The sequence below is a fragment of the Mustela lutreola genome, chromosome 4 (assembly GCF_030435805.1).
Source record: "Mustela lutreola isolate mMusLut2 chromosome 4, mMusLut2.pri, whole genome shotgun sequence".
NCBI lineage: Eukaryota > Metazoa > Chordata > Mammalia > Carnivora > Mustelidae > Mustela > Mustela lutreola.
In genome coordinates this window covers 200,793,714-200,813,235 of record NC_081293.1, presented here as the reverse complement: position 1 = coordinate 200,813,235, position 19,522 = coordinate 200,793,714, and the positions used below count along the sequence as shown (strand labels likewise).

General features: G+C 38.9%; 1 protein-coding gene across 10 annotated transcripts in view; it reads left to right on the top strand.

The window, feature by feature from the left end:
• LMBR1 (limb development membrane protein 1) overlaps positions 1 to 19,522 on the top strand; it is a 163,327-nt gene that overhangs the window by 129,547 nt on the left and 14,258 nt on the right. For 8 of the 10 annotated variants that reach the window (XM_059172390.1, XM_059172385.1, XM_059172386.1 and 5 more), the window contains 3 exons: positions 1,441 to 1,514; positions 1,744 to 1,834; positions 3,105 to 3,171. In XM_059172390.1, the coding sequence (XP_059028373.1) occupies positions 1,441 to 1,514; positions 1,744 to 1,834; positions 3,105 to 3,171 (232 nt within the window). Of the gene's footprint in view, positions 1 to 1,440; positions 1,515 to 1,743; positions 1,835 to 3,104; positions 3,172 to 4,241; positions 6,139 to 19,522 lie in introns of those variants that run through there. The other 2 variants (XM_059172384.1, XR_009353058.1) reach the window with 2 other exon arrangements.

The following is a 19,522-nucleotide window of genomic DNA, read 5'->3' as shown; positions in this document are numbered from 1 at the left end:
GGGAACAAGCCAACATCAACCTAGATTTCTTCCCTTCAGTCCACGATAGAGATGCCCTCCTCTTTCAATTTCAGGCATTTTCTCCAGTTAGATCCTGCCCTCCTCTAACTTTTGCTGGACCTTATGCCTTCTGTTACTGCCCACTGTCTTGCCTGCCACCAAGCTTTCCAGGTGCCTCATTCCACAAGCAAACAACACTGAAGGGTACTTCATCTGCAACCTGGTCTTTATCTTTTGTTTAGACTCAAATTCATTGATAGAACAAGAAGTTATCTACTGTGTTGGCTTCTGTTCACTTTGTGACCCTCTGTTATACATTGCACGCTGCGTAAGTCCCATGCTGCCATGGTACGTTTTTGTACCATCTCCTTAGTGTATCATAGAGAGGGAGTTCTACCTTGTACGACCCATGCATGATTCTGTAAATAAATCAGATCATCCTAATCCTGCCTGGAGGACTTCTCTTGACACAGGGAATATATCCAAAATGTTTTTCACCGAGCCAGTAAGCCATTAGCATTATTTGTTTCTTTGTCAAAAGATTAACAAAAAGTTGATAGGTCTTTGATTTGTATATATATATATGAAATTTCCATGAGTATTCTTAACTTCTTTAGTCCAAAATTAGAATGTGTATATGATATGCATGATATTACTTATTGGTTCATTTTTTTATTAACCTGGCTATACATTCTAATTTTCCTGGTATTTTTGTTTGCTACAATTAGAGCTGATAGTAGAACAGTAGTTCATATTTGAATACTGCCTTTAATTGGTAAGCTGTGAAAATATTCTTCCTACTTTAATAAATTATTTTTTTGCCTGTTTGGTCTCATTAATAAATACTAGTTTTTATGCTTGTTTTTTTAAGTTCTAGATAAAGATAGGTTTCCACAATAGGTGTAATGTTTTGGAAAACTGTGTAGTGTTACATTTAAAAAATCTGTGTTAACTAAGTTTTATCTTTTAAAAATGTCCAAATTCCCAAGGACTATTTGGGGAAACAAAATTTTCAACTGTAGAAATAGGATATGCACATTCAGTCTTTCTATGCTTAGCCTACTTTGATAGATTTTAATTGTATAATTTTTATATGTTGTCATAGGGTTTATTTAAATAACTATATCTTCGATTCCTGTGGTACTGTTTTAAAAAAATTTCTTCCAATAATATTCAGGGCTCTTAACAATAAGCATAATATCATTTTTATGAGTAAATTATATTTTAGATAAATCAGAGATGTTTTGAACTTGTTGAAATTATTAACACATGGTTGCATTAGTTGATGAATGCAGTCTAGTGTCATGTTTTATTCTTAGAAAATCTAGATGCTATTTTAGGGTATTAAACAGTCCTAATTCCTGTATTTAAGAAATAGTTTTAGGGAAAGCAAATGTTTAGTGTCATTGAATTCTGAAAAGTGGCTTTTTCTCCCCCCAGGGTCCTGGAATAGGAAATGCTTCTCTTTCTGCTTTTGGTTTTGTGGGAGCTGCACTTGAAATCATTTTGATTTTGTATCCTTTCTTTAACTAAACATTGTTTAACAAATTTTCTGTTTAGTTTCTGGGACAGTGGTAATTTACTAAGACACTTGCCTAGAAGGGAAAAACAAGTCAGTCTTCCTCAAGCACGCCAAGTGGCTTTTTGTTTTGTTTTTCCTTTGGACCTCAAGAGTTTCTGGAGACTACTGAGAACTTAAGGAAACTTGCATTCTTTGGAGAGTTTTTTCCTTGATTCTCACAGCTATCTTATGGTATCCTCTGTTGTCGGTTTCTATAGCCTGCGATTTTTTGGAAATTTTATTCCCAAGAAGGATGACACAACTATGACAAAGGTAAGGCAAAGTCTTAGATGGCAGTGCCTCCCTTTTGCATTCCAAGGCAAATGAACTGTTTTATTTTTGTAATCGCCCTGAATGGTTCATTTGCCGAGATAGGTATTTGTTTGTAAATTGCATAAACACAAACTGAAAGATTTTGAAAATGCTGAATGAGTGGGAAAGGGATGTGCTGCTCTGTTTAATTTGGATGGCATCCATTCACTTGGAAATGCATAGAACTGCAGAGCTTGTTAACCAGCTACAGAAGGCTACTGAAAGGGCTCTTTCTCCGCTAAAGAAAACGTATTGCTAATGAGTAACTTTGATTGTGCAAACTGTACTTCAGGGAGCTTGTTTGAAATCTGAAGAACTTAGTTGCTACAAGTAGTAGAGACAAAGTATTTCAAATTTGAATAATTAAAGCAAGACGGAAGAGTTCTATTCAGAAACATTTTGTAGTCTGAGGCTAATTTGACTTCCTACAATGTGTCATTGGCTTTGGAATGACAAAGACTGTTACCTTATATAGTGACTACATCTTTTAAAAATATTCCCACAGCCTGACCATGAAGAATAACTAGTAAGAGCTGCTGGATTCTTTTCTTTTTATTATAGATCACATATTTTCAGCCTGTCTTAAAAAGGAAAAGTTATTTTATGTACTTTATTTACGTATCTATAGAATGCTCTGACTTGTTGAGATACTTAGCGTCTAATGTCAGTGATCATCAGCATTAATCAGTATTTCAGCTCCCTTTATTTAATAGAAAAGAATAAGCGTCGGACACATTGGGAATGAATTATTAGAATTTAGGGGTTTTAGATTTCTAACATTTTGGTATTAAAATTTATAATAGTTGAATGTGTTAGAAGTAGATATTATATATCTTGAGCAGTAGGCTGGCTTTAAAAATATAGTCAGAAGTATTAAATGTATTCATTCTATTTTACTTGACAGGCAAACCTTTTTAAAATTGGCAACTGCAACCAGTAATGTAAGATGCGTTGTCTGAGACGTGATTTCAGTGTCCTATAACTTGATAGTCATGCCAAGTACTGTACCTGTCTTTTAGAACTTTACAGATGTAACTTTAAATATTTGTAGAAAACATTTCTTATTCTCTTTAAGTTCTATATTGAGTGGTATCATTAAGAAGTTAGCAGAGTACAATGCAACAGTGCAAGGTGAGTAGGATGTGCAGTGAGTTCCCAGAATGTGAGTGGATTGACTGCATGCGTGATTCTGCTGTCTGACTGCCCAATATTCTTTGTGATCCCCACATAGATCATTGGGAATTGTGTGTCCATCTTGGTCTTGAGCTCTGCACTGCCTGTGATGTCAAGAACACTGGGTAGGTTTCTGGGAGAAATGTCCATACCTTGTTAATTGTATCTTTCTTAAACTTCTGCCTTAACTTGTAGATTCTGCACTTTTTCAAAAAGACCCTCCTTTGAAATATAACATTTCCTTTCACACTATTTTATGTTTACTTCTGTACTTAGGTTATGTAAGAACCATACCAAAACAAGTACTTTTATCAAATAAAGACCATTAATTTTTTTAAATACTTAAAAATGTTCCTTCTTCAAACAGTGGGCAGTTTTTTCTACTGAGTAGTTAAACTTTTTGAGTTCTCCAGTGAGAAAACTGTGATATTAAAAAAAAACAACACAATTGTTTAACGTCTAGAAAGTGTTAAACTAATTTGTCTTATATGAAATGTTTTTTAAAAACTTTTAATATGTGGTTTAAAAAATTGAAAATGTGTAAAACTTTAAGCTGCTTCGTGTCCATGAAATAGACTTGAAAACAGGGAGATCTTTGAGAGCACGAGCTGATTTCAAGGGCGTCCTTTAGCTTTTTACTTTTTTTCTTGCCTGTCATTTATATAGTTTTCTTAATTTTTTATAGGAAGGATCTTTTAAAAGTAATACATTTCTGCGTTGTCATTAAAATAGTTGAACAAATCTTCACTTGGCCTTCTTCTCTTTTCTAAAGCATGTTGTGGTCTATGATCTCGCTTCTTGGCTAAATATTATTTCAGACAAAAGTTTCCGTTAGGCAGTTCTGTTTGGTTTTCTGGACTTAGGTTTCCACTTAAGAGTGTTCACAAATGATTAGAAGAATCCCATCATTCAACCTCGCCAACTTGCTCATAAGAAAAATTACTAGCCGCTGGGAGTTGCTTTTGTTTACCTCTTCTATTGCCTCCCTTGTTGATTCACGACTCCTGGGAGGCAGGGAGGCAGGATGCGAGAGGGAAATACAGGCTCTATGGTCATCTGTGCAACCCTTACTGAGAATTTCATGTTTTAGCAAGAAGTGAGATCTAAGTATTCAGTGGGAAGGGACCGCTGTTCCGTAGACGAATACACAGCTTATTTACTCCGTGGTCTCACCTCTTTTGTGTTTGCTTTACAGGACTTGTTATTGTTTTGACATCTGCTTATGGGGTGCTAATCTTGAAAATGCCAAAAGTATGCACGACAGTAACTTCATTTGTAACTAAGTGATATCGTTTGTATTGTCACAGTCCAACGGTAATTCCTATGATATTACAGCCACCCCACCGTTTAGTCATTTCAAAAACTTACTTACTGTGATCTGCTACTTTAGATTAATTGTTAATAGTGATATATACTGAATTTATGGAAGAAACTTGCATGGTAGGTATACTTTTAATACAAAGAAAACAAATTAATGGCAAAATTTGCTTTTTGAAGATCAACAAATTAAATTCCTGAGTAGTTTGCCATAGAGATAACTAAAAAGAAGAAAAAGAAAGATGGGACAATTAGAATGCAGCTAACAAACGCCGGGACCCAGCTGTCCAAACAGGATTAATGGAGCGCATTAGGGTACAGTGAGTCATGTGGCGCTTTGCAAAATATCAACACGCACTGCATTACAGGTTATGCCCAGTGGCACTGAATAGATGAAAAGAAGTAAATACGTTAAACAGATTCATGGAGGCTTTTCACAGTATTAAAAAAGCAAATTTCTGGACTAAAAGAAGCAGCTTTATTTTAGTATTATGGGAAATGCAAACTAGAGAGTTACTTTGTAATTCCTCTATTAACCCTTTAGGACCGAGCCTTTGATTTTTAAGAAGATAAAATGTGGAGAATTGTCATGAATGTTATCCTGGTGTATAACAGGGTTTTGATTTACCAGCTGAAAAGCTCATAAGCCTAGAATAGAGGATGTGTTTCACAACCACATTCCAAGCTATGAAAGTTTTTACTCTTTCTCATTGCCTCTCCAAAGGAAAGCCTGACTCTTAGGTGCTCTCATCTGCCCCGGGAATTCCGCCAGCAGCACCCACCTCTGACAGTGAAACGAGAATTGAAATAGCAGGGAAAATCCAACATTACCTGTGTATGAGCAGCTCTTCTCTTGTTTCAGCAGTTTATCAGTGATAGTTTTTACTTTAATTGTAAATGGAAAATACATTAAATCCTGTGTAAAAGAATTTGATGATATTTTTGCTTGAAAAATGGAAGTGTTACATGAGTGTTTTGGGTTTTTAGTTTGCGTATTTTAATTTGCTAGCTGGTGTCGTCGGTGCAGCGGAGGTGTCATGAAACTCTAGCTTTAGACTTCAGTGCCTGGCGTGATAGGACACATTCATTCAAGATTTCCTTTGATCAGTTTCTTATATTTGATTATGGAAGAATTTGTACTAACTGAAAAATTGCCACAGAGTAGATTTCATAAGCATATCACTTGACAAGGAAGAATTAAATTGTGAGGACGATTTTGACCATGTATTTTAAGCTCAATGTAATTAATATAAATGATGGTTTTATTGTCTATAGGAAACACAAAGAATCTAAGCTTAGCATTTCTTATTCAAACTCTTTAAAGCCCTTTAAAAATAATGCCATGTCAGTGCATATGAGCTTTGCTGCCTGTTTAGACTTTATAGTTCTGAAGAATCCAACATTTTGGAAGACTTAATGTGCAGTGAACAGTTCACTGTTTGCTTTGATGCTGACTAGAGGAAGTGACTGGTGAACATGGTGAAGATAGAACAGCACCAAGCCTAAAGACCTCCCTGTACCTGCCCACACTTTTCTGCAGTAAAATATTTTAAAAGCAGCAATGAATTCTGTAAGAACAGATTTTGGAGGATTGCTGATATGCTCCAATTATGCCTAATCAAAAAACTACTGCGAGATGGACTTCATTTTGCATTCCCCTTCAGGTATCCCACCCGTGTGCAGTCTCCTTTAACAGGGAATATTTCTCTCGAATGTAACCAACAGACTTTGCAATGATGTTACTAATTTCTTTTATAAAATTATCTTTATAGTTATTCTGTTAAACGGAAGTTCTTTCTGTAACTTGTAAGCTGTACAAGGCCCAAATGCAGATTTTTAATAGAAAATATACTTAGGATTTTTAAGACAAGAACACTTACTCCTTTGAATCCCTTTGAATTTATTTTTTAGTATTTTCATGTATTTCTCATCCGGGTCCCATTTAGCCCTTCATCTTGCAGGAGATAAAGTGGATTACTCCTTCATTCCTTAATGAAGGGAACCTGTTTAAAAACTGCTTCGTCCTGGGGAGGTCGTGATTTAGGGTTTCATAAATATACTATTAATCTTTACCCTGGGCTGCTTCTCTCCAGTTCTCAGTGTAAAATAAAAGTGAATGATGCTTAGAAATGACAAGTGCAAAATATTCCTAACTATGACTTTGATGTAAAAATAATTTTAAACTCCTTCCTGAAAATTTTTCAGCAAAAAATTTGTATATGATTTACTTACATTCAGTTATATTGCAGAGAGAGTGGCCCTAATTGACTTTTGGTTGAATACTATTGTTCTTATATCTGAACAATAAATTTGTCTATCTATGTGTATATCTAGTTATAGTTTTTAATAATAAAGAGAAAGTTACTCTGTGTCAGATGTCTAAAAAAGAGTTAAGAGATTAACTAATGCTTAGTCCCTAAATGCTCTTTATTCCCAATTACCTACTTGTTCTATTCTTACGATGGCATCTTACGATGCCACTCTTACTTCAGGGAACTTAGTCCTGTCTGAGGAAATGTCATATTGGGTGGCCAATCTTTCCTAATTTAGCCATCATTCAGATACATCAAATATTTAAAATTTTAGTTTGTTATAAAATATTTTTATATGAAAATAATTCTAGTTAGGACAATTTAGCTAGAAGGAGGCTTAAGAGGTGGGGGCAACTGGGTGGCTCAGAGGGTTAAGCCTCTGCCTTCAGCTCAGGTTGTGATCTTAGGGTCCTGGGATGGAGTCCCGCGTTGGGTTCTCTGCTCAGCAGGGAGCCTGCTTCCCCATCTCTGTCTGCCTGCCTCTCTGCCGACTTGTGATCTCTCTGTCAAATAAATAAAAAAAAAATCTTAAAAAAAAAAAAGGAGGCTTAAGAGGTAATCCTTAAAATGTTACAGTTAAAAACTAGACAGTAAGCTATAATAAGGGTGTACTTTGTACTAAGAAAAAAGGCCTGTAGTCTGGCTGAGAATACTTCATAGCACACTTGCACACAGTCAGTTCTGAGATCGGTGAATATATTATCTCCTTCTTTGTAGGAGATTTTATTTTAAAATTAATTTTAATCAATTATATAAGTATAGACTTGAATAAATTCTCCTTATAAAGAATACTGAAAGTTAGAGATCAAGCCGCAGTTCCTTGTGACCACCAGTTTTACTCCCAGTCCCCTGTTCAGAGTGTCCAAGTCTTCGGATCGTCCTCCAAAGGTACGTGGACATACCTGGTGCCTCTGCAGGAAACGTGAAATCCTCATCTGGGGTCACTGGGATGCTGGCTTTGGCCATCGGTGTTGTTCCTCATGTTGCCTCCTGACCTCAGTGTGCTGTCCAGTAGGAGCTGACATCATTTCGTCTACCGGAACTCAGTCATCTGCAAAGGAATTTCAAACCCCAAACACTTAAATATCTCTTTCTCTTCAGGTCACCAGTGACCTTGTAATTGTCCAATCTTGTGGATTCTCTTTTTGTCTTAATTGCTCCATGGCATTTGCTGTTTGAAATTCTACTTCCTCTATCTTTTCTTTATTTCTGGTCCCCATTCCCCTGTTTCTTTCTTTTCCTTTGGCCATTTCTTAACTATCTCTTTTACTGCTCCTCAGGTTTACCCATACTTGGTCCCCAAACCCAGACCTGCAGCCCAGCACGCATCCCTGAGCCAAGAACAGATAATGCGAACTGTGCACCATGTGGGCGCCGTCCCACACTGGTCGTTTCTTCGGTGGGACCCACGCTGCGTGTGTCTCTCTCTGTCCTTCTCACCTTCCTCCCCTCCCACTACCCCTCCCCTCCCTCTCTCTCTCCTCCGGGTTTCCTTGCAGTCCTTGGCCACTGTCTAACAGGCCAAAGCAGAACCAGAGAGTTCTGTCAGATGCATTGACTTCTTCATGCTGGCGACTAACGGTGACTCTCCGCTTCCTCTTGTGGGGTTTCTCACATATGCTCCTTCCTCCTGTTCCCTTACAAAAAGGCGGAAAGCATCAGACTCCTGTAAACACCCAAACAGAGGGCTAAGTATATGATTTTATTTTTAGTACTTTACTGTTAGGGAATGTTCATGAAACCGATTCTTTTTTTTTTTTTCTTTTTTAAAGGTTTTATTTATTTATTTGACAGAGAGATCACAAGTGGCAGAGAGAGAGAGAGAGAGAGGAGGAAGCAGGCTCCCTGCAGAGCAGAGAGCCCGATGCAGGGCTCGATCTCAGGACTCTGGGATCATGACCTGAGCCAAGGACAGAGGCTTAACCCACTGAGCCACCCAGGCGCCCGAAACCAATTCTAAACAGGTGTTCTTTTCTTTGAGGGGACTAGAATAAGAAGTGAAACCAGAGCAAATGACCTGAAGTCGTACTTACTTTTCCAAATCAGGAGGTGTCATTGAGGGACATTTTGGGGCCTTGTCTCTGGACGTTTTCTTCAGGAAGGGAATAGACAGTTTCTGTCTAGTTTAGGGGATGCTTACTTGCTCACCTGTTTGAGAATCAGCACTTAGGTGCCTCTTGGACAGTGATTTTCATTCCCGTTCACTGGCTTTTAGTTGGTTAAAATTTTTGTAGTCGAGTTCATCTGGCCTCCTAGTTAAGTTACCTGCATATTAGGACAAACTGAATTCGTGGCATGCAAATAGTTGTGACTAAAATTGGTTTGACCTTTGCAAACACACTTGCCCTCTCTGAGCTCTGGCTCACATTGCTCCAGTTTCTCTCCTCACCTGTTGGCCTGCCTGGTTCCTCCCCATCCTCCAAGGCCGGGTCACAGGTGGGTCACACATGAAGCTCTTCGATTCTGACGCATCCAGCCTTGTGTTGTACTTAACCTGCCTATATTGGCTTTCTCAAGAAGCTTTCTACCCCTTAAAGGACAAGAGCACATTTTATGCATCTTTTGATCCCTTCCAGCATCTAGTCAGTACGTATTTGCGGTGCCAGCAGGTGCCCCGGCCTTGAGTGTGGCCTGTGGTTTGGAGTAGATGAACTGGGAAATTGGGTGTCTTGCTTCCATCCTGATCATCTTTAGTTCCATGTTCCAGGCTAGTTTGACCAAGTATTTGAGTCTTATCATTTAAAAAGACTCTTATAGTAATAACTGAAAGGTAAAAACAACCCAGAGAAATGCATAAACAAACTGTGGTCCAGTACGTACAGGGGATGCTGTTCAGCCATAAAAAGGCGTGACGTCTAAGTGAAATGAAAATCAAATATTGCAAAAAATCAAATATTGGGTAACTCCTCCTTACACGAGGTGCCTAGTCGTCTAAATCCTAGAGACCGAAGGGGAAATGGTGGTGGCCAGAGTCTGGTGGGGGAGAGGAAAAGGGGGAGTGGTTTTTAATGGGTACAGTTTCAGTTTCACAAGATGAATGTTCTGGAGGTTAGTTGTACAATAGTGTGAATGTGCTTTACTATATAAATTCTGTGTCGTGTGCATTTTACCACAATTAAATAAAAAAAGGACAAGAATACTGTAGTGACACAACATGGATGAACTTTGAAAACATGATCCTGAGTGAAATAAGTCAGGCCCAGAAATCCACACGTCGTAGTATGCCTATTATATGAAATGGCCTGAGTAGGGAACTGGACAGGGAAAGCAAGTTAGTGGTTGCCAAAGACTGGGGGGAGGTGTGATGGGGGAGAAACTGCTTTTAATGGGTCTGGGGTTTCACTTCGGGGTGGTGAAAGTGTTTTGGAACTAGATAGATTTACACAACATTGTGAGTGTACTCACTGCACTGGATTGTTTACTTTAAAATCGTTAATTTTATGATGTGAATTTCATCTTAATAAACTATTATTTTTTAAAGACCCTTACACAGTATAACAGTAGACAGTAAATATTTGCTCTCTCCTCTGTTTCCTTGATGTGGTAATGTCGCTAATCCTGAGGTCTACCTATTTTTAATGATCATGAGTCAGCTTTGAGTGTTCTGTTTCTACCCTAGTGGTAGGCACTGCGCTAAGGAAGGGGGAGCAGACAGCAGGGCCTGACAGCAGAGACAGCCCAGCCAGGAGCACCCTCCGGCCTCCCTCCTCATCCGCAGTCTTCTCTGGAGTTAATGGCCAGTCTGGCGCTCCATCCCCTTCTCTTACAACGAAAATGGGACCTGCCACTCCCCTGCTCTCTACACTTCAAAGATTTCTGCTATTAGAATAAGGTTCTGTTTTGTTAAGGTGGCACAGGAGGTCCTTTAAACCTAATCCTCGCTGGGCAGTCGCCTTCACTTCTCGGCACTCCGAGCCCCACCCACTCTGAACCACGATCGGTGACCGCGGGGTTCTTCGGGGTACCGAATGGGAACACAGTACTGCTCTACTTTGCGCGCCTTTGAACATGGGACTTCATCTGACATGAGTGATTTTGTTCACCTCGTTTCCTGGCCTACCTGACATGCCATTCAAGGCTTGGCTCAGCCATTGAACTCCGCAGAGAAAGTTGTCCCCGAGTTTCTGCCCTTCAGGCCTCCCTCCCACGGGCCCCCCATCCCCTGCTTCATTCTCCCCACATCTGCCTCCTCACTGAGCAGGTTGCACTGGAAATGCTCACTTCTCTTCCCTCCATAACACTGGGCGGTCTGTCTGCATGCAACTTTCAGTACGTCTGTGGGAATTCATGCTTCTGATTTTCTATTCTACTTAACTACACAGACATGTAGTTATGCTGGAAATGTATATGAATATATGGACTATGTTATTGAAAGTCTTCATTTCTTAGGATGTGAAGACAGTTCCATAAAGGGAATAAATATGTTACATACCCACTTTGTAACTCCTACAGTACCTGTATAGCGTTAGGAATATGATAAGGACTGAAAAATACTCTAAAAATTTAACTTATAACACAGGAGCAAATATAGAAATACAGAATTTCTAATTAAATCTAATCGCCACAGCCATAAACTACTGTAGGTATGCATGCTATGGCGTGTATATAGTCTGAAGCCTAATAAATGTATTTTAATAGCTTTACTGAGGCATAATTGACGTACCATAATCTGGACGTATTTAAAGTACAGTTGACGAGTTTTGTTTCGTTTTTTTCAAGTTTTGACTTACTTGTACACCTGTGAAACCATCGCCACAATCAACTTAGTGAACATCCTTGTCACCTCAGAATGTTTCCTTTTAGCCATATGTAGTTCCTCCCTCACACCTCTCCACCGTATCACACCCCCACCCTGTATCCCCAGGCAAACACTGACCTGCTTTTTAGAACTATAGATTAGTTCATGTTTCCTGGAATTTTATATAAATGAAATCCTACAGTATGTAGTTTTTGTCTGTCTTTTTTCACTCAGTGTATTTATCTTAAGATTCACCCAGGTTGTTGCATGTATCAGTAGTTCATTTTTATTGTTTCATTTTATGTGTGGGCCACAGTTTATCCTGTCACCCCCCCGAAGGACGTTGGAGGTGTTTATGACTTCTGCCTTTTGTAAGTAAAGTTGCTGTGAACATTCACATCCAAGTCTCTGGGCATATGCTTTAATTTCTCTTGGATAGTAACTAGAAAGTGGAAAGCCTGGTGTATGCTCTATTTTTTCAGAAACTGCTAAACTCTTCCAAAGTGTATGGGAATCCTGGTTCCTCTCCATCTTCACAAACACCGGTATAGTCCGTCACTTACTGCTTCGGTGTTCTAATAGGTGTGTAGTGGTATGTCTCTGTGGACTTACCTTGAACCTTCCGGATGACTAATGTGCTCATTTGCTGTCTATATCTCTGTTGAAGTGTCTGTTCAGATCTTTGGTTCACTTTAAAAATTGGGATTATTTTCTCATTGTTGGGTTTTGGGTACTGTTTATATATTCTGGACAAAAGTCCCTTATCAAGATCTGTGATTTGCAAATACTTTTCCCATTTGGTGGCTTGTTTCTTAATCTTCTAACAATATTTTTCAAAGGATAGATATCCTTAGTTTTGATGAAGTCAAATTTACCAATTTTTCCATTTGGATTGTACTTTGGTGTTGTATCAGTATACTGAATCTTTCTCTAACCCCAAATCACTTAGATATCTCCTGTGTTTTCTTCTAGAAGTTTTATACTTTTAGGTTTTAGGTTTTGTACTTAGATCCAGAAATTAACTCCCGTTTTGAGTTAATTTCTGTATATAGTATGAGGTATGAATTGAGATACATTTTTTTTTTTTTTTTTTTTTTTTTGCATATGGGTAGCCAATTATTCTAGCACCACTGCTTGAAAAGCCTATTCATTTTCCCTCTGAATGGCCTTGAAAACTTCATGGAAAATCAGTTGTCCATGTATTTGTGGGTGTGGGTTTATTTCTGGACTCTATTTTGTTCCATTGATGTCTCTGTTTGTCTTTACATCAATACTGCACTGTCTGGGTTGCTGTAGATTGATCGTAAGACTTGAGATCAGGCAGTGAAGTCTGTTCTTTTTCAGAGTGGTTTTAGTTATTCTAAGTCCTTTGCATTCCCTGTGGCTTTTTAAATTAGCTTGTCATTTTCTACACAAATGTCTGCGAGGGTTTTGGATTGTGTTGAATCTGTAGAACAAACTGGAGAGGATTAAGATCTTTACAATATTGAGTCTTTCAGTCCCTGAGCACTGTATACTTATTTAGTTCTTTAATTTGCCTCTGCAAAGTTTGCATTTTTTGTTTAGGTCTTGCACATTTGATGCTGTTGTAATGGTATTTCTTTAAAAGTATAATTTCTTGTAATAGTTCATGGCTGGTACATAGAGATACAGTTGATTTGTGTATATTGATCTTTCATTCTGCAACCTTGCTAAACTCACTTATTAGTAATAGTATCTGTTTTGTAGATTTTGTTGAATTTTTGTTGGTGATGATGATGTCCGCGAATAAAAATAGTTTTACTTCTTCCTTTCCAATGTGGATGCTTTAATTTATTTTTCTTGTCTGTTGTGCTATCTGGAGCTTCGAGTACAATGTTGAATAGAAGTAGTAAGAGCAGACATTCTTGATTTATTTCTCAGTGAGAGCAAGAAAGCATTCTGTCCTGAAACTGGTAATAGCAGTAGTGTTTTTTTGCTTTTTTTTTTTTGGTAGTTGCTTTTCACCAGGTTGAGGAGGTTTCCGTCTTTCCTCCTTTGCTGGAGTTTTTATTGGAACGGATGCTGGACTTTCTTAAATGCTTTTTCTGCATCTATTGACATAATCCTGTGGCCTTCTTTTTTAGACTTAATGTGCTGAATTACAGCACATTAATGAGTGGTCCTTCCTTCCTTCCTTCCTTCTCTTTTTCTTTGTTTCTTTCCTTCTTTCCTTTCCTTTTTTCTTTTCTATTTTTTCTTTTCTTCCTCCCTCCCTCCCTTCCTTCCTTTTCTTTCTTTCCTTTTTTAAAAAAATTAACATATAATGTATTATTAGTCCCAGGGGTACTGGTCTGTGAATCATCAGACTTACACACCTCCCAGCACTCACCATAGCGCATACCCTACCCAGTGTCCATAATCCAGCCACCCTGTCCCTCCCCCCACACCTCCCAGCAACTCTCAGTCTGTTTCATGAGATTAAGAGTTTCATGTTCGTCTCCCTGCCGATCCCATCTTGTTTCATTTTTTCCTTCCCTACCCCCACAACCCCGCACTCTGCCTCTCAAATTCCTCATGTCAGGGAGATCGTATGATAATTCTTTCACTGATAGACTTATTTTGCTTAGCATGGTACCCTCTAGTTCCATCCACACCATTGCAAATGGCAAGATTTCATTTCTTTTGATGGCTACATAGTATTCCATTGTGTATATATACCACATTTTCTTTATCCATTCATGTGTCCTTGGACACTTAGGTTCTTTCCATAGTTTTGCTATTGTGGACATCGCTGCTGTAAACATTCAGGTGCACGTGCCCCTTTGGATCACTACGTTTGTATCTTTAGGGTGAATACCCAGTAGTGTGATTGCTGGGTCGTAGGGTAGCTCCATTTTCAACTTTTTAGGAACCTCCATACTGTTCTCCGGAGTGGCTGCACCAGCTTGCATTCCCACTAATGGTGTAGGAGGGTTCCCCTCTCTCCGCATCTTTGCCAACATCTGTCATTTCCTGACTTGTTGATTTTAGCCATTCTGACTGGTGTGAGGTGATACCTCATTATGCTTTTGACTTGTATTTCCCTGATTCTGAGTGATGTTGAGGACTAATTCATGTGTCTGTTGGCCATTTTGATGTCTTTGCAGAAATGTCTGTTTATGTCTTTAGCCCGTTTCTTGATTGGATTATTTGTTCTTTGGGTGTTGAGTTTGATAAGTTCTTTATAGATTTTGGATACTAGCCCTTTATCTTATACGTTATTTGTTAATGTCTTCTCCCATTCTGTTGGTTGTCTTTTGGTTTTGTTAACTGTTTCCTTTGCTGTGCAAAAGCTTTTGATCTTGATGAAGTCCCAATAGTGCATTTTTGCCTTTGCTTCCCTTCCTTTGGTGATGTTTCTAGGAAGTTGCTGTGGCTGAGGTCGAAGAGGTTGCTGCCTGTGTTCTCCTCAAGGATTCTGATGGATTCCTGTCTCACATTGAGGTCTTTCATCCATTTTGAGTCTATTTTTGTGTGTGGTGTAAGGAAACGTTCCAGTTTTGTTCTGCATGTGGCTGTCCAATGTTCCCAACACCATTTGTTGAAGAGACTGTCTTTTTTCCACTGGACATCCATTCCTGCTTTGTTGAATATTAGTTGACCATAGAGTTAAGGATCCATATCTGGGCTCTCTATTTTGTTCCATTGATCTGTGTGTCTGTTTTTGTGCCAGTACCATACTATCTTGATGATTAGTATTTCAGCTTTGTAGTAGAGGTTGAAGTCTGGAATTGTGATGCCACCAACTTTGGCTTTCTTTTTCAACAGTCCTTTGGCTATTTGGGGTCTTTCCTGGTTCCATATAAATTTTAGGATTGTTTGTTCCATTTCTTTGAAAAAATTTGATTTTTTTCCCAAAGATACTATATATTTATTTAACAGACAGTTCCTAGGACTATGGGATCATGACCCAAGCCAAAGGCAGAGGCCTTAACCCACTGAGCCACCCAGGTGCCCCAAATTGATGGTATTTTGATAGGGATTGCATTAAATGTGTAGATTGCTTTAGGTAGCATAGACATTTTCACAATATTTGTTCTTCCAATCCAGGAGCATGGAACATTTTCCCATTTCTTTGTGTCTTCTTCAATTTATTTCATGAGTACTTTATAGTTTTCTGAGTACAAATTCTCTCCCTCTTTGGTTAGATTTATTACTAGGTATCTTATAGTTTTGGGTGCAATTGTAAATGGGATTGATTCCTTAATTTCTCTTTCTTCTGTCTTGCTGTTGGTGAATAAAAATGCAACTGATTTCTGTGCATTGATTTTATATCCTGACACTTTACTGAATTTCTGTATGAATTATAGCAGTTTTGGAGTGGAGTCTTTTGGGTTTTCCACATAAAGTATCATATTATCTGCAAACTGTGAGAGTTTGACTTCTTCTTTGCTGGTTCGGATGCCTTTAATTTCTTGTTGTTCTCTGATTGCTGAGGCCAGGACTTCTAGTGCTATGTTAAATAGCAGTGCTGATGGTGGAAAGCCCAGCCGTGTTCCTGACCTTAGGGGAAAGGCTCTCAGTTTTTCCCCATTGAGAATGATATTCACTGTGGGTTTCTCATAGATGGCTTTGATGATATTGAGGTACATACCCTTTATGCCTATACTTTGAAGAGTTTTGATCAAGGAGGGATGCTATACTTTCCCAAATGCTTTTTTAGCATCTATTGACAGTATCATATGGTTCTAGTTCTTTCTTTTATTAATGTATTGTATCATATTGATTGATTTGCGGATGTTGAACCAACCTTGAGGCCCAGGAATAAATCCCACTTGGTCATGGTGAATATCCTTTTAATGTACTGTTGGATCCTATTGGCTAATATTTTGATGAAAATTTTTGCATTCCTTATTCATCAAGAATATTGGTCTGTACTTCTCCTTTTTGGTGGGGTCTTTGTCTGGTTTTGGAATCAAGGTAATGCTGGCCTCACAAAATGAGTTTGGAAGTTTCCCTTCTATTTCTATTTTTTGAAACAATTTCAGGCAAATAGGTATTAATTCTTCTTTACATGTTTGGTAGAATTCCCCTGGGAAGCTGTCTGTCTGGCCCTGGACTCTTGTTTGTTGGGACATTTTTGATGACTGCTTCAATCTCCTTAGTGGTTATGGGTCTGTTCAGGTTTTCTATTTCTTCCTGGTTCAGTTTTGGTAGTTTATGTGTCTTTAGGAATGCATCAATTTCTTCCAGATTGTCAAATTTACTGGTGTATAGGTGCTCATAATATGTTCTTATAATTGTTTGTATTTCTTTGGTGATGGTTTTGATCTCTCCTCTTTCATTCATGGTTTTTTCAAAGAACCAGCTTCTAGTTTCATTGATTTGTTTTTCTGTTGTTTTGGTTTCTTTTTCATTGATTTCTGCTCTGATCTTTATCTCTTCTCCTGTTGGGTTTAGGCTTTCTTTGCTGTTCTGTCTCCAGCTCCCTTAGGTGTAGGGTTAGGTTGTATACTTGAGACCTTTCTTGTTTCTTGAGAAAGGCTTGTATTGCTATTTTTTTTCCCCTCTCTGGACCACCGTTGCTCTATTCCAAAGATTTTGAACATTTTTGTTTTCATTTTCATTTGATTCCATGAATTTTTAAAATTCTTCTTTAATTTCCTAGTTGACCCATTCATTCTTTAGTAGGATGCTGTTTGGCCTCCATGTATTTGAGTTCTTTCCAACTTTCCTCTTGTGATTGAATTCTAGTTTCAGAGCATTGTGGTCTGAAAATATGCAGGGAATGATCTCAGTCTCGTGGAACTGGTTGAGACCTGATTTGTGACTCAGGACATGATCTATTCTGGAGAATGTTCCATGTGCACTAGAGAAAAATATGTATTCTGTTCCATTGGGATGGAATGTTCTGAATGGGATATAAATATATATATATTAGACTGGTGAATAGAACAGAGCCATACCCTTGATTTTGGGTGTATTCTGGTCTTCTAGAAGAAACTACCTTCCAAATTTTAAAGAAAGAAAAACATATATATGCAAAAATAAGGGTAAACACAATGAAGGGGTGGAATATGACCATAATGATGAAAATTTAAAAAGATTCTAAAAAAGGAATTGATAAAATAAGAAGTTGGTTGAAAAAAAAATAAAAAGGAACGAATGTGATCAGGCTGGAGACTAGAACCATGTGCTAGATTTAGGGTATATTTTGATCTATCAGAAGAAATTGTGTCTCAAATTTTTAAAGAAAAAAAGTCTATATGTATACAAAAAAATAAGGTTAAATATAATGAAGGGATAAAATAGACTATAACAATGAAAATTTTAAAAGATTCTTTAAATAAGGTATTGATAAGAAAATAGTTAAGAAACATTAAAATAAGAAAGAGGAAAATTTTTAAAAAATAGACCAGGTAAAAGAAAAATTAAAAAAAAAATTTAACTTTGAAAGACTTAAGGATCATGGGGAAAAAGCCCTGAATTCTATGTGTTGCTTCCCCTAGCTCTGGAGTTCTGCAGTTCTTTTTGATCAGTGACTTGGTCTTGGCTGGATGTTCTTGCTGATCTTCTGGGGGAGGGGCCTGTGGTAGTGATTCTCAAATGTCTTTGCCCGAGGCGGAATTGCACCGCCCTTGCCAGAGGCCAGGCTAGACAATCTGCTTGGATTCATGCTGGGGAGTTTTTGTTCCCTGAGTGCTTTCCATAGAGCTTTGGAGGATGAGAATGAGAATGGCGGCCTCCCAATCTCTGGCTTGTAGGAGCCGAAAGCTCAGGGCCCCACTCCTCAGTGTGCCCTCAGAGAGAAGCGGTCAATCCCTCCCATCTCCCTGGTCTCCTGCTGCACTCCATGCTCACCCGGCCTGTGACCGAACATTCCTGTCCCTGGCTCACAGCCCTGTTTGGAGTCTCCAGACCTAGCAGATTCCTGCAGCGTGGTCCCATGCCACTCCTCCTGGAGGAGGAAGGTGAGTCTCCCCGGATCTGCCACTTTTGGGGACCCTGTTTGAAGAACAGTGGCCCGAGTGTGCCTTGGATTACAGTTTAAGGTAACCGTGAGCTGAGAGCCGACTCCTCGGCTTTGTGTCTGTAGTCAGCTTCCCCACTCTGATTCCTGGGAGCTCTTCCACATTCAGACACCCCTGGTCTTCCTGTCACCCTGAGAGACCTGAGACCACACTGTTCCTGCAAGGGCTCCACCCCCCATATAGCCTCTGGAGTAACGTGCCTCCATGGAGCAGACTTCCAAAAGTTCCGATTTTGTGCTCTGCTGCTCTCTCACTTGCCGGGCGCTGGTCCCTCCCCCTCGTCTATCTTCCCGTCTCTTCGGATTCATTTCTCCGCGCGTCCTACCTTCCCGAAAGCGGTTGACTTTCTGTTCCTAGAACTGCTGCTCTTCTTCTCTTTGATCTCCTGTTGAATTTGTAGGTGTTCAGAATGCTTTGATAACTATCTAGCGGCACTTCTGGGACCTGATGATATTTCAGTCTCCTACTCCTCTGCCATCTTGCTTTCCTACACTGAGTCATTCTTGATTATTAAGCCAATCTTGCATTCCTGGGATACCCCCACTTGGTCATGACATAGTATCTTTTTTCTGTGTGTGTGTGTGTGTATGTGTATAATGTACTAAAATTTTGTTTAGGATTTTTTATCTGTATTTATGAGTGCACAAATCTATAGTTCCTTTTTCTTTTTTCTTTTTTAAGATTTTATTTATTTATTTGACAGAGAGAGAAATCACAAGTAGGCAGAGAGAGTGGAGGAAGCAGGCTCCCGGCTGAGCAGAGAGCCTGATGCAGGGCTTGATCCCAGGACCCTGAGATCATGACCTGAGCCAAAGGCAGAGGCTTTAACCCACTGAGCCACCCAGGCACTCCTGTAGTTCCTTTTTCTTGTTAATGACTTTTTTCAGACTTCGATTATGTGAGTAATGCTATCTTGATTGAAAGTATCCAGAGGTGTTTCCTCCTCTTCAGTTTGCTGGATGAATGCTATACACTAAATGTTTGTGTCAGGCCCCCCCACCAATTTGTATGTTGAAACTTAATTCCCAGTGTGATCATATTAGGAGGATGGTGCCTGTAGGAAATGATAGGTCACCTTCATCAATGGGATTAGTGCCTTTATGAAAGAGGCCCCAGAGAGCTCTCTTGTCCTTTTCTG